This window comes from Mustela nigripes, chromosome 8, assembly GCF_022355385.1.
Source record: "Mustela nigripes isolate SB6536 chromosome 8, MUSNIG.SB6536, whole genome shotgun sequence".
Taxonomy (NCBI): domain Eukaryota; kingdom Metazoa; phylum Chordata; class Mammalia; order Carnivora; family Mustelidae; genus Mustela; species Mustela nigripes.
The window spans coordinates 8,131,055-8,143,388 of record NC_081564.1 but is presented as its reverse complement, the minus strand read 5'-3'; the positions used below and the strand labels follow the sequence as shown (position 1 = coordinate 8,143,388).

General features: G+C 48.5%; 2 protein-coding genes across 9 annotated transcripts in view; one reads left to right on the top strand and one right to left on the bottom strand.

Annotated features, from left to right (window-relative positions):
- Positions 1–2,449, top strand: part of HVCN1 (hydrogen voltage gated channel 1) — a 34,511-nt gene extending 32,062 nt beyond the window's left edge. For all 5 annotated transcript variants that reach the window (XM_059408406.1, XM_059408407.1, XM_059408404.1 and 2 more), the window contains 2 exons: positions 1,741–1,853; positions 2,159–2,449. In XM_059408406.1, the coding sequence (XP_059264389.1) occupies positions 1,741–1,853; positions 2,159–2,224 (179 nt within the window). In that variant the 3' untranslated portion in view covers positions 2,225–2,449. The remainder of the gene's footprint in view (positions 1–1,740; positions 1,854–2,158) is intronic.
- The window catches only part of TCTN1 (tectonic family member 1), a 37,163-nt gene that overhangs the window by 4,328 nt on the left and 20,501 nt on the right, over positions 1–12,334 (bottom strand). For 2 of the 4 annotated variants that reach the window (XR_009405874.1, XR_009405873.1), the window contains exons 8-15: positions 9,523–9,657; positions 8,645–8,770; positions 8,172–8,257; positions 7,488–7,628; positions 6,136–6,298; positions 4,035–4,160; positions 3,472–3,616; positions 2,571–2,623 (exon numbers count right to left, since the gene is read on the bottom strand). Coding sequence is in view for 2 of the 4 variants with exons in the window: in XM_059408400.1 (XP_059264383.1) it covers positions 3,473–3,616; positions 4,035–4,160; positions 6,136–6,298; positions 7,488–7,628; positions 8,172–8,257; positions 8,645–8,770; positions 9,523–9,657 (921 nt within the window). In the remaining 2 variants the exon portion in view is untranslated. Of the gene's footprint in view, positions 1–2,538; positions 2,624–3,471; positions 3,617–4,034; positions 4,161–6,135; positions 6,299–7,487; positions 7,629–8,171; positions 8,258–8,644; positions 8,771–9,522; positions 9,658–12,334 lie in introns of those variants that run through there. The other 2 variants (XM_059408400.1, XM_059408401.1) reach the window with 1 other exon arrangement.

Genomic DNA, 12,334 nt, shown 5'->3' with positions numbered 1-12,334 from the left:
TCGTTTCCATGATTATTAGAAGATATTTGTAGAAAGGGTCAGACTAAGCTTTGATTAAGTTCCTCCAGCTTGATTCTGAGAACACCTTTGTTTTTAATTTGGTGTTTCCTGAAGAATGTTCTACCGAATCCCATCCCCCTGAGAAGGGCACCATCCAGAAGGGGAGAAGTAAGCCGAGAAATGCTGGACACTAGATTCTGCCCCTTCAAGGAAGTCAGAGCACTTGTGGGCATGAGGAAGACTGAGAACGCCGAGTTCCCCAAATTGACCAAGTGGGGAAGTAACACCTGTTAACCCGTTGTAGACTTTGGCTGTAGGGAACACTCTTGGGGAAATGGTGGAGGTCCTGCTCCTCACACACACCCTCGTGGTGTGGGGAGGCTCCGTGTCTGAGAAGCCATGTTTCTGCTGTTAACTGCTCAGCTCTTGGGGAACGAACCCTAGTCAGAGGTGCCCAAATGCTGTGAACCCACCCCATGAGAGTCACCTCCAGTGCTTCTGGAAGTCTGGTATAGACCGTTCACAGGGTGTCTATTTTTGAAGCGCTACCCAGTGATTTGGGAGTCCCTAGATGAGGGCCCAGCACGACAGGCTCAGTCATCGCCAGGGAGCGAGTGAGGCAGGCCTGTCCGACACAGCGCTCTTTCACTGGGCAGCACAGTGGGCCCTGTCCCAGCCTCGCCTGCTGGCAGGAGTGTCACGTCTCCACCACAGGGCTGGGTGAGGGGCTCTGCCCATGGGCACCGGGGGCTCCCCCTGGCTTTAGAAGCCAGTGTGGATCTACTCATGAAAGCCCATTAAGAATATTCATTTGGGCTCTGTCAAGGGAAGTAAAGGAAGTTTTTCCACTTACTATTGAATATGCTTATGTTAATTGATTACTCATTTAATAGAAAAACGCTCTGTGCAAAGGTTATATATCACGGAGGTAGATAAACCATTACGGTGAACAACTCATGAACACAATTACTACCCTTTACTCTCGTATCACACCATGGTGAGATTTGCTTTTGCGGATAAACCAAATCCCTGAGATTTGTTCATTTCCTTGGTCTGGATGGTGGCAGGCCACAGGACTGCCTCACGCCCGCTGTGGCACTGCCATCACATTTTGTGGCAGGACATGAGAGGTCTAAAAAAGCAACACAGGGTTCAGTTGGACTCAGACAACCAAGAATGCCAGCGACCAGGGGCCAGTGCTCCCGGGCCTCACACCCACCAAGTCCAGACGTGGTCGCTCTCCCTTGGAAGGCCCCGAGCATCCCCAGTTGCTGCACATTCTTTTGAGGCCACGTCCCCACTGTGACTTGGGCATGTGGGAGCCATCAGACAAGGCTGATGTCCCCTCTGTTGGCCAAGCCTTAGCTGTTCACCTGACAGCTCAACTCAACTGGCTGTGCCTGTGGGAGGCGGAAAACCAAAAGTGGCAATCTCCCGGCTCGGCAGCAGCGCTGTCGTGAACAAGCTCTGTGTGAGGGAGTTTCACACTCATCTGGCCAAGTGACCAGTAAAGGATTCCTTGGCCCATGTGAGCGGGAGGGAAATATTTCCCGACTGGTTAGTGAGGAGCTCAGAAATGAAAAATCTGACCTTCCTGGTTCTAATGCCTTTAAGCGACAGACCGTTTTGTCTGCCACCACTCTGCCCAACTGCTGTACACACTCAGAAGGAAGACGGAGGTTTCTTTTCAAGTGGTTAAATCACAAACCTGTATCACTGACACCCTCAATTATTTTACAGGAATAATTATCTCAGTTAAGACACGTTCAGAACGGCAGCTGCTGAGGTTAAAACAGATAAATATACAGTTGGCCGCCAAGATCCAACACCTTGAATTCAGCTGCTCTGAAAAGGTAAGAAGACACTTTGGGAAAATGCCGGTGCTTGTCCCTGCCAGGTCCTTGCTCGGACACTGCCCTTGGCTCAGTTTTCCTTGTCCTCTCAGATTAGGCATCGCCTCCTTCCCCAGAGCTGTGCCACGTGCCCCTCCCTGAGGACCTCTTGTCACTGCTGTCCCCCGGCGGACCCCAGCTGACTGTGGCAGGTCCGCTGGCAGACCCCACCAGGAGCGGAGCATTCATTCAGTTTTGCGTCCTTGGGGCCCACTGGCGAGGTGCGGCAGGTAAACTGAGTTATGTATCTGCTTTTGTAATGACAGGAACGAGAAATTGAAAGACTGACCAAGCTATTGAGACAGAACGGACTCCTTCCTGAGGTCAACTAGACCTGTGCCTGCTCCATCCCAAAGAGAAGACCCCTGCCTCACGGGTGTGTACCTCTGAAGACAAAGACAGCTGCCCGCCCCCCGGGGCCATTTGGGGGGGGGGTTGGTTTGATGCTTTTGCCTCCCCCCACCCAGCTCCGGTTTTGGGGGCCCGGAGGAAAGTCTGTGGGAAGGCTTGCTCTGTCTTGGCATGACCGAGAGAGCTTCCCACCCCATTCTCACCACGTATCACAATGTACCACAAACTATGTCTTCCCACGTTGAACTCTGGACTGTTGCTTGAAAATGAACGACAAAGCTGGAAAACTACAAAGTTGTATATAAAATTTAATCTCATCAAATATACCTTTTCACATTTCGCATGTATAAGGAACCAAGGCGTCCTCTCCTATGAGCATTCTGAAAGACAAAAGAGGAAAGGAAGCTACCTTAGCTACCAGCCCGTTCTAGAAAAGTCTTACTGTCTTAAGCTGTTCTAAACAGCTCCTCCCCATGCAGATGCCGCCAGAGGCTGTTCTCAGGTGCGCAGGCCCCTCGTCCATCCGCAGCCTCCATCTTCTAACTGCTCTACCTTGTTCCACCTCCTGACAACATTTTTCTCAATTACTGTACAATTAACATATAAAAGAAACTCCTTCCCTTGGGCCCTCCTGCTCTGTTCTTTCCGGCATCCACCGCTTGGAACTGCTCTGCGGCATCCCGGGCAGCCCACCACATGGAGAGCTCCGGTGCCTGCCACTGAAACCGCAATTAGACCCACGACCCCACAGAATAAAGACACTGGGGGCAAGATCCCCTCATGAGGCCGAGTCCTCTACTTGCAGGATTTTATACACAATATTTTGCTACTTTTGTACTCGTTTCTGTGGGACCTGAAAAGAAAAACCTGAACCACAAACAATGAGTATTTTAAAAATAACTCACGCTGAAGCAGAGGACGCATAAGCTGGACAAACCCTCGACACCTGCTCTACTTCGGGGTCTGTGCCCTTTACCATCGTCCCAAAGGTGCAGTTTGGTTTCCGCATGTGACCTACGTGCTGACGGGACTGGAAATCACCAAGACCAGACAGTGCCCCGTTCTAAGGTCCAACCGAGGAGAACAAAATTTCCAAAAGGAGGGGAGTGAGGGCAGAGGGGGGTGTGCGGTCGGAGGGTAACCCCATGGGTCAGAAGCAGAACACCAGGATGTCTCCAAGGAGTCCAGGCCCTACAGCACGCGATTCTAGAGGCGATTAGCAACTTACGTCAGACAAACGGAAAGAAGAAATTAAACGGCAGCTTGGCGTTGATGGTTGGCCGAGCTCTGAAGCCTGCCTCGGCAGGTGCAGATGCGTCCACAAAAGTAACCGCCGTGGAAATGAGAACCGTCCTCTCGCTTCCTGAGTTGGTCTGTAATGAAGAGAGTGTTGCAAGCCCTGCCTTGCGCCGTGCGCTCACGTGCTCAGGATAACAAACCGGGACAGGCCGCATTCCCTTCGGCCCGAGCATGGTCGGTGCCTCTCCAAGGCATGCGGCGGGCTCCTCGGCTGCTCACTTGGGTGATAGAGTTTTTCCCTAGGTTGTCCTAACCCACCAGTGTCGGTCACAACTCCATTTCCGAAGAACTTTAAAGATCAAATCTGAACAAGAATGCTAGTGTCGACTGCTGTCAGTGGGATTTTTTTCTCTAATAAAATGATTGCTGAATTGTTTTAAGAATTCAGATTAAAGTTCAATAATGCTCTCACGAAATAAATTTCATTATCACACTTGAGTTTTGCCTGGACTCACATCCTTACCCAGACCTTGAAACCCAAGTTAGACCTACCTCCGGAAAGGAAGAGGACAGGAGACTTGCGGCCACATTTACTACTTTAGCTTGTGGGTTTAGTAAGGACCCGTATTTAGTCCACTTCACTTCTATCACCAAAGCCACAGGGAGCTGGCAAGAGTCCTACACAACAAAATGCCATTAATCAATCTGAACATTACACAACCTCATGTCAGACTTAATCTGCAGTTCAGAGTTTTAATTATAAAATGTTTCACATATTACAAAATGTTCTGAACAAGAGAGTGAAGAGACTCGAAGTTCAGATAAAAACAGCTGAGAGCACATATTTTCAAGTACTCAGTGCTCCAAAAATATTTTAACACCTAAAGCATCATTTTCCATCCTCTCCTGTTTCGGAAGAAGCCGGTATTACTTGGAAGTTGTGGAGCTCCCAACATCAAACCATGGAACCTTGGGCCTTAACAGCCTGACCTCATCCAGCTCAGAGATTCCCGAGGAGAGAAGCTGGCATTGGGTGGGGGGGGGAGGGAGAGGATGGCATTAGTCATAGAAGTTAAACCCAATTGCTATCCACAAGAAATAGAAATGCTTTCCTTTATTTAACCTCATCACTTGGCGATTAAGCTGTTACACGGGGTTGGGGGGGATGACACACAGTGGAGTCCGTGAACGGTAAAAGATACGAACTCTGAATTCTCCGTGTGACCCGAGCAGGTTGGAGATGTGGGAGCGGGCCTGAGGCCTCTGCCCCGGGAAGAGTGGCCACGGGGGCCAGGGCCTTCCCAACCTTGTCCCGGGCCTTTACATCGTGTTTGTTGGCAAATGTGATAACCACTGAAGCTGCATGACAGGTAGAAAGGAATTCTACTGTAAAATTCTACTTCTGTGTATGTTTTAAATTTTCCCACAAAAACAAGCTTTTTAAAATATGCCTCTTCAGGGCATGAAAAGCTAGCAAGCCTGCTAAATTTGGTTCCTGCCAAAAAGGCACGGATGGAACTCCTTAGCTGGGAACTGCCTTTTAGGAAGGTTGCAGGCTGGAAAAGTCGGTGAGGATCTGTTATTAGAAGAGGCAACACGCAGCCAGCAGACGCGGGCCTGGCGCAGGCTCAGGGGCCGCTGCCCCCTGAGTTTCCTGCAAAGTAGGTGCAAAATCCGCTCCAGGCCTCTGAGCTCCCTGCACCAGCACAGACCCGACAGTGCACATGTCCACGCTGCCTCTCCTCCCAACCTGTTTTCCCTACTGAGGGGCCAGCAACAGTGTCTTCGCCCGTCTCTCAGAAGCCAGAAGCCAGAAGCCAGGCGCCTGCTTCACTGAGGCCGCAGAACTGAGCCAAGACTGAGCAGCTGAACAGCAGGGACTGAGTCATCAGCGGGCTCTGCTGGGGACTCAGGAGGAGGGCCGGATCAGAGCTGGAGAGCGAGTGCTCACCCCCATTGTCCCCCGGCTATAAATATGCTAAGCAGATAATGAGAGGCCTGAGAAGCTGCCACCAGCAAAAGCTGGGCGATTACAGGATAAGCGGGAGAGCGAGCCGCCCACACTCTGACGGCTGAGACAAAAGAGAAAGGTGGGCAAAGGAATCACGTGTGATCAGGAACCTCTTTGTAGGATGTCGACTTCCATTAGACTCTTCGGGGAACTTTGGAATGGAAAGCGCTCATGCGTGGGCTGCCTTCATAGACCAGGGCACAACGGCTGGGACAGCGATGCCCACAGGAGGAGTCTCGCTTCTTGCCACGGTCCTCACACTCCTCTGTCTCATGACGATGCCTCATGTCACACCAATGATCACAGGAGCAGTCAGGACGGTGGTGAATCCCTATGTTTGGAGCGACCCCGAGGCCCCACAGATGTCACCTCATTGAACTCAACAACCACATGAGGCTGATACTAGAGATCTCACTCCCTATTTCACAGACGAAGAAACAGCTCGGAGCCTCAAAGGCAAGAGAGCTAACAAAGGGCAGAATCAGTTTTCCAGACCCAGGCCCATCTGATAACAAAGCCTGGGTTCCTGCCCAGAGCCACCCGCTGCCTCAACAGGTGGCTCCCCCAGCTGCCTCTACCCCCCCCAACCCCGGCAGGGGGGGGGGGGGACAACTCACAGGTGGCCTTCAACTTCCCCTTTACCTTCACGTGGGATGCCTGGGTGATGAAGTGGACCGGTACCCAGTCCAGCACATCCTGGGCCTGGGAATTTCCGAAAGGGGCCACATAGTCCGGGAAGCCTTGGCCCTGCAGGAGGCTCTTCACTCTCCGCACTGCGAGCTGGCACGTCATGGCTTTGGGCAGTCTTTCGGGAAGGAAAAAGAGGCCAGTGGAATGGGGCTGTTGTTCACTCCAGCTGTTCTCTCGGGCCTCACCAACACGCATGCCCTCACCAGTTGCCTTATTCTCTCTCTCCAAACGGATTATTTGACAGAATCCAAATCTCTAACTCAGAAATCCTGGTTGGCCAGGGAGAAACAAAACAATGTTTCCCAAACTGCATTCCATTGAGAGGCTCTGTACAAGGAGAATTCTGTGGCCAAAAGTTTGGGAAATATTGCATTCCTTTGTCCCTCCTGGAGCACACCATATTAAAGGCTCTTATATTAAAGACTCACCATATTAAAGGCTCTGAGAAATCCTTATGGTAAGGAATTGTGTTTTTCACTTCAATCTGGTGTTCCTCAAACACATTAACTGTACCACAGACATATCCCTACTGACTCTTTGGAAATGTAATCCAAGGAACACCTTCTGAGAAATACTGGTCTAAATGGATCAGAACCAGTAATGTAAATGGTGTCTGTTAGTCTAACAAAACAATGATGTAATTATCCTGGGGGGACATAGTGGCTGTGTGGTAGGGCAGGGGAAGAAAGGGGAAAGAGACAAATCCTTGTCTTCCATAGTGGGAACTCAACAATTCATAAAACCAAAGTGTTAGGAAGTAGTATTACTAGGAAGTAGGTTATCGACAGATTTGGCGGTAAATTTCCAAAAAACCAGTTATAGGAGCTGCAAGTGATTGCCCGCAGAGTGGGAGAAATGAGGGTAGGAGCTGGCATCTTTATAAGCCATGCAGGGCTGCTTGACATTTGACACTATATATATGTTTGATAGGAGAAAGATAAAAACAGAGGTCACATTCAGGCTTCTGCTCCTTGGGTTTGCTGCAATACGTATATTAAGATTCAGAAATACTGGAAGGACTTTCAAGCAAAGTATTTTTACTGTGACCTCAAGTGCTGTGCAACCTTAAAACCTACAAAAGCCTTGGGATTTGTACCCTGCCACATGTGACCGGAAAAATGACTGCAACAGTTTTCCTCTGGATCACGACAAACGGTTTATGGTTGTGAAAATTACAATTAGAAAACACCAGTACAGTCACTAGTGGTAATGGGTCACACCGTGGCTTTCACAGGTGCTCACTGGCTGATACGGAGATTTGATCAACTCAGACAAGTTCCAAAAGCAGCAAGTTCTTCTCTTACCTTAGTTTACAGCCAGACTGCATGTCGTAACCAAATAATACTGGGGCCCGGATCCCCTCCACTGCGAAGCAGTCTTGCTCGGCTAGGCTACGAAGAATAGTAAGTTGTCCGAATCTGTTCATGGTCTGAATAATCCCAGATATTCACAGAAAGTTAAGGGACTATCACCCAGGACTAAAGCAGTCTGATTCTCAAACCATGGTGACAGGTGTGTGACAGGAGACATGACTGAAACCCAAATATCCCTTCTCTGGGCCTCTGTGATCTTGACAGTTATTTCCCAGGGCAGAGCAAAACATAGTTCTATTTTCCTTGAGTAGATTCTCAGAAGAAAAATCCTCAGAAACTGTTCCTCCAAAATCATTCCAAGTTTTCCAAATGACTAAATTTAAGAGTTTTTGCTTGCGTGTGTAATTAAATATATCTAAAAGTCTGTCAACTTTTCTGTCCTAAGATTTTCATTATAAAACACATTTCCCTGGGCCATGCTGTTCCACCCCCAACCACCAGTGTCCACATGGCCCTGTCTGCTGTGCAGCAGATCCACCACCCCTAGAGCAACCCCTCCAAGGAGTCCAGGCCAAAACTAACCTCCAGCCCCCAGGACCCTCAGCAACAAAGGGAAGAGCACCACACACACATAGACCGGGAAATCAGCCTTCTCCACAGAACCAAAAAGGATATCCCTTCTGAGGCCGAAATCCGGCAGCTAACGGGAGCCCCACGACATAACCAGGGTTTCCGCTGAGAGGAACTGGCTTTGTATTTTGCTGAAAGACAATGGAGAAATGCCCCCCATAATTTTCATTTTAATAAGGAAATAGGGTGAAAATAAAACACTTCTCACAGTCAAATCTGGGATTTCTAACCAATAAAAGAATTTCTCCCCCTACTCAGACGTATAAATATATCTGCTGAGTGTAGGAGTACATCGTTCTATAAAAGAAGGAGCTCCCGTGGAGGAGAATCTTATTCCAGGAAAGGAAAAAGATACAAGGACTCTGCCTGATTTTGTTACAAACACATGCTACATAAAGCCCTTTGTTTAGTACAAGTGGAAAGATGCTAAGACTTCTCAACAGATCTCTTTTTTTCACTAATAAGTTATGATTTTTTGACTTGCAATTAAATACATGTACAACATTGATCAAACTCACCTGAATGAAATGAATTTCAAACTTCTGCTCGAGTGCGACCACTGCCCGGCTCACCGTCCCCAGAAGGAGAGCGAGGCCAGCCTGGGCTACCTCCCCTGCGTCTGTGTACGTGATGCTGTACTTCGCCTGAAAACAAGAGGGAACTCCACACACACCTGTGCCCGCTGCATTTCAGAAGCTGCATCGGGAACTCAAGATACACAGAGTGGGCAAGTCCTTTCCCATTTCTCTACTCGTGGAAGCTTGTCTCTCCAGTCCCCTCAGCTTTCGGGAGGTAACGCCTCAGCACCACCCCCCGCTGCCAGGGCCATTTGAGCCTCTCTCTACCTAGTTACAGGAATTCCCAGTCAGCAGGTTTGAACAGAACATGATCGATCTCTGCAGGGGAAATCTGTTAAAACAACAGCAACAAGGACACATTCTGGGGCGCCTGGATGGCTCAGTGGGTTAGACCTCTGCCTTCTGCTCAGGTCATGATCTCGGGATCCTGGGATCGAGTCCTGCATCGGGTTCTCTGCTCAGCGGGGAGCCTGCTTCTCTCTCTCTAACTGCCTCTCTGCCTACTTGTGATCTGTCAAAGAAATAAATAAAATCTTAAAAAAAAAAAGAAAGAAAGAAAGAAAACACACCCTGACATATTCTTGAAAGTCCCTAGGTTTGTGGAGAAAAATCACAAGTGACTGTTTCAGAGCCCTTACCTAAAGAAGCATCCTCTAATGGTACAGCGGGCCGGCAAGCAGGAGGGCAAGTCAAGAACCAATACCCCAGGATGAGCCAGAACCTTCTGCGGAGGGCGTCCAGTGACCCCTCAGGACCATGTGGCTTGAGTCTGCCACACACAGACTCATTTGGCTTTCCATGCCAAATCGGGTACCTACCTCGAGAACGACGTTAGTGCAGATTTTAACATCCCCAGCCTCGACAAGAGTCTGGTTCAATTCGACCGTGTCCTCCAGCCGGGTCAGTGTTTTATTCAGAGACTGCACGAGGACGGACTGAACAGTGACAGGGATCTGCGAAGGGAAGGAGAGCCGGCTCGCGGAGCACACTGCCCCGCGGAGATGAATGGGTCCCAGGGACAAGAGCCTGAAGATAAACCTCCGCGAACACACTGCCAAGCAGGGAAAAACATGCAACAGCACAACACGCAATCTCTTAACTGTCACTCGCAAAAATGCAGATGTTTACACATGCATGCCCGTACATAGGAATTACTAGAGAATATAACCCGAACTTAAAAAGTGGTTCTCTCCGAAAACCTACGTTCACACAAAAACTCGTACACAAATGATCTCAGCAGCAGTCATACAGCCAGAAGCCGAAAACAATGCAAACGTCCATCAACTGATAAATGGAAAAATAAAATATCTTATATCCATATAAAACAATATTATTCATCCATAAAATGGAATAAAGGGCTGATTCATTCCACCACATAGATGAATCTTGAAAACATGCTAAGTGAGAGAAGCCAGACACAAAAGGTCACATATTACGTGAGCCCATTCATAGGAAATGTCTAGAACAGGGAAACTCATAGAGACAGATGAGTGGCTGCCCAGGGGCTGAGGGAGAGGAGTGGAGAAGAACAGGACAGCCGGCTAATGAGCACAGGCATTCTTTCTGAGGAGATGAAAATGTTCTGGAAGTAGGTGGTGGTGATGGTTGCAGAAGCTTGTGAATGCACAAAAAAACACTGAATTGTACACTTAAAAATGGTGAGTTTTACGGTACATGAATTATAGCTCATTCACACACACTCACAGCTCCGTCACACCGCCCAGCGCGTGCACGCGCTCCCTGCCACAGCACAGCGCCTACCAGTCCGCGCAGTCGCTCTGTACATGCGCGTGCTCCACAGTCCCAGGACACATGCCCCTAATCCCCACACCCTCCCTGTACACAGGCTTGACCCAATTCATGCACAACCTCTACACACACCCTTACATGTACATACTGGGCCATGGGATCATGGGAAGAGAAAACAGAGACAAATCTTTCAAGCAGAATCAGGAAGTCCTGAATAACCCAATGCTATTAAAGGACATCTTCCATGTGTGGCCACTGGCAGCAGAGTGACAAGCAGCGAGCAATCCTTTATACGGCTCAGCCCTCTAAGGAGTTGGGCCTCTTCATACTGTGTGACAAATCTGACGCCCGCACTAAATGGCAGCACTTCGAAACCACTGTTCAGGAAGGAATCTACCTTGTTATCTAGTCATTTACATTGCTTTCAACTGTGCCCTCAATTGTGTACCAGGCTGTTTATAATCAAAATCACTAAGTATTTAAGCTGTCATTTTATAGATAAATAAATAGTCCTTAGCTGTCTGCTCCCATGACCAAGAAGACCTGTGACTGTCCTTGTAAGTCAAACCTCTAAGAATGTGACATGGTTCAGAGGCAAAGACAAGCTGTCATGTGACAAGGGTGGCCGAAGGGCAACACCAGTCCCCACAACACCGTCTGTGCAACAAGCCCTGCGGATGAGTGTGAGAGCTACGGAGGCAGTCCCTCGCTACGAGGTCGAGAGCTCTTCAGCTTATGTCCTCGAAAGACAACCCTGGAGTCCTTTATCTTTATAACCTACTGATCCCTGGTTCCGCAGTAATGCAGGCTTCCGAGAAAATGCACACCCTTCCACACCAGCCTCTGACAGAGCCGTTCCAGTGGTATGTGGGCATGGTTGGCAGAAACCAAAGGGTCCAAGTTAGACAAGCTTTGGAAAGACGGAGGGACGAGTGTAGATGGCAAGAGCTGCCCTGGTCTATCAAGAGCCACTGGAATGGTCACAGAATGAAAATGGTAGGGCTACTCTGGTTTCCTGAATGTCCTACTATTCGGCCGTATCCCATTCCCACACTACCCTGTGGCAAAGGACTAATGGATACTTTTTTTTTTTTTTTAAGATTATTTATTTATTTATTTGACAGACAGAGATCACAAGCAGGCAGAGAGAGAGAGAAGAAGGGAAGCAGGCTCCCTGCTGAGCAGAGAGAGCCCGATGCGGGGCTTGATCCAAGGACCCTGGGATCATGACCTGAGCAGAAGGCAGAAGCTTTAACCCACTGAGCCACCCAAGCGCCCCATAACAGATACTTAACAATGAAATTATAGAGCCATAACTTCATCTGTCATGGTTTAATAGATATTCAATAGGTAGATTCAATAGATTCAATAGATATTAACTATTCCAGGCAATCCTAACAGGCTGCATTTAATGAGAAGCCTGGATCCAATATTTATATTCATCACCTAACAAATCTTGGAAGTTGCCTTTTAGAAAAGAACTTCAAGCAAATCTCTGATATCAGTTGACATGTTTGTCCGTTAGAGCTCTGGTATCCAGCCCCTGTCTGGACTGCATGGCTACAGGGTGCACAGAAAGAATATGCTTGAAGCTTGTAACTGGGGGTTTAATAGATATTCAATAGGTAGATTCAATAGATTCAATAGATATTAACTATTCCAGGCAATCCTAACAGGCTGCATTTAATGAGAAGCCTGGATCCAATATTTATATTCATCACCTAACAAATCTTGGAAGTTGCCTTTTAGAAAAGAACTTCAAGCAAATCTCTGATATCAGTTGACATGTTTGTCCGTTAGAGCTCTGGTATCCAGCCCCTGTCTGGACTGCATGGCTACAGGGTGCACAGAAAGAATATGCTTGAAGCTTGTAACTGGGGG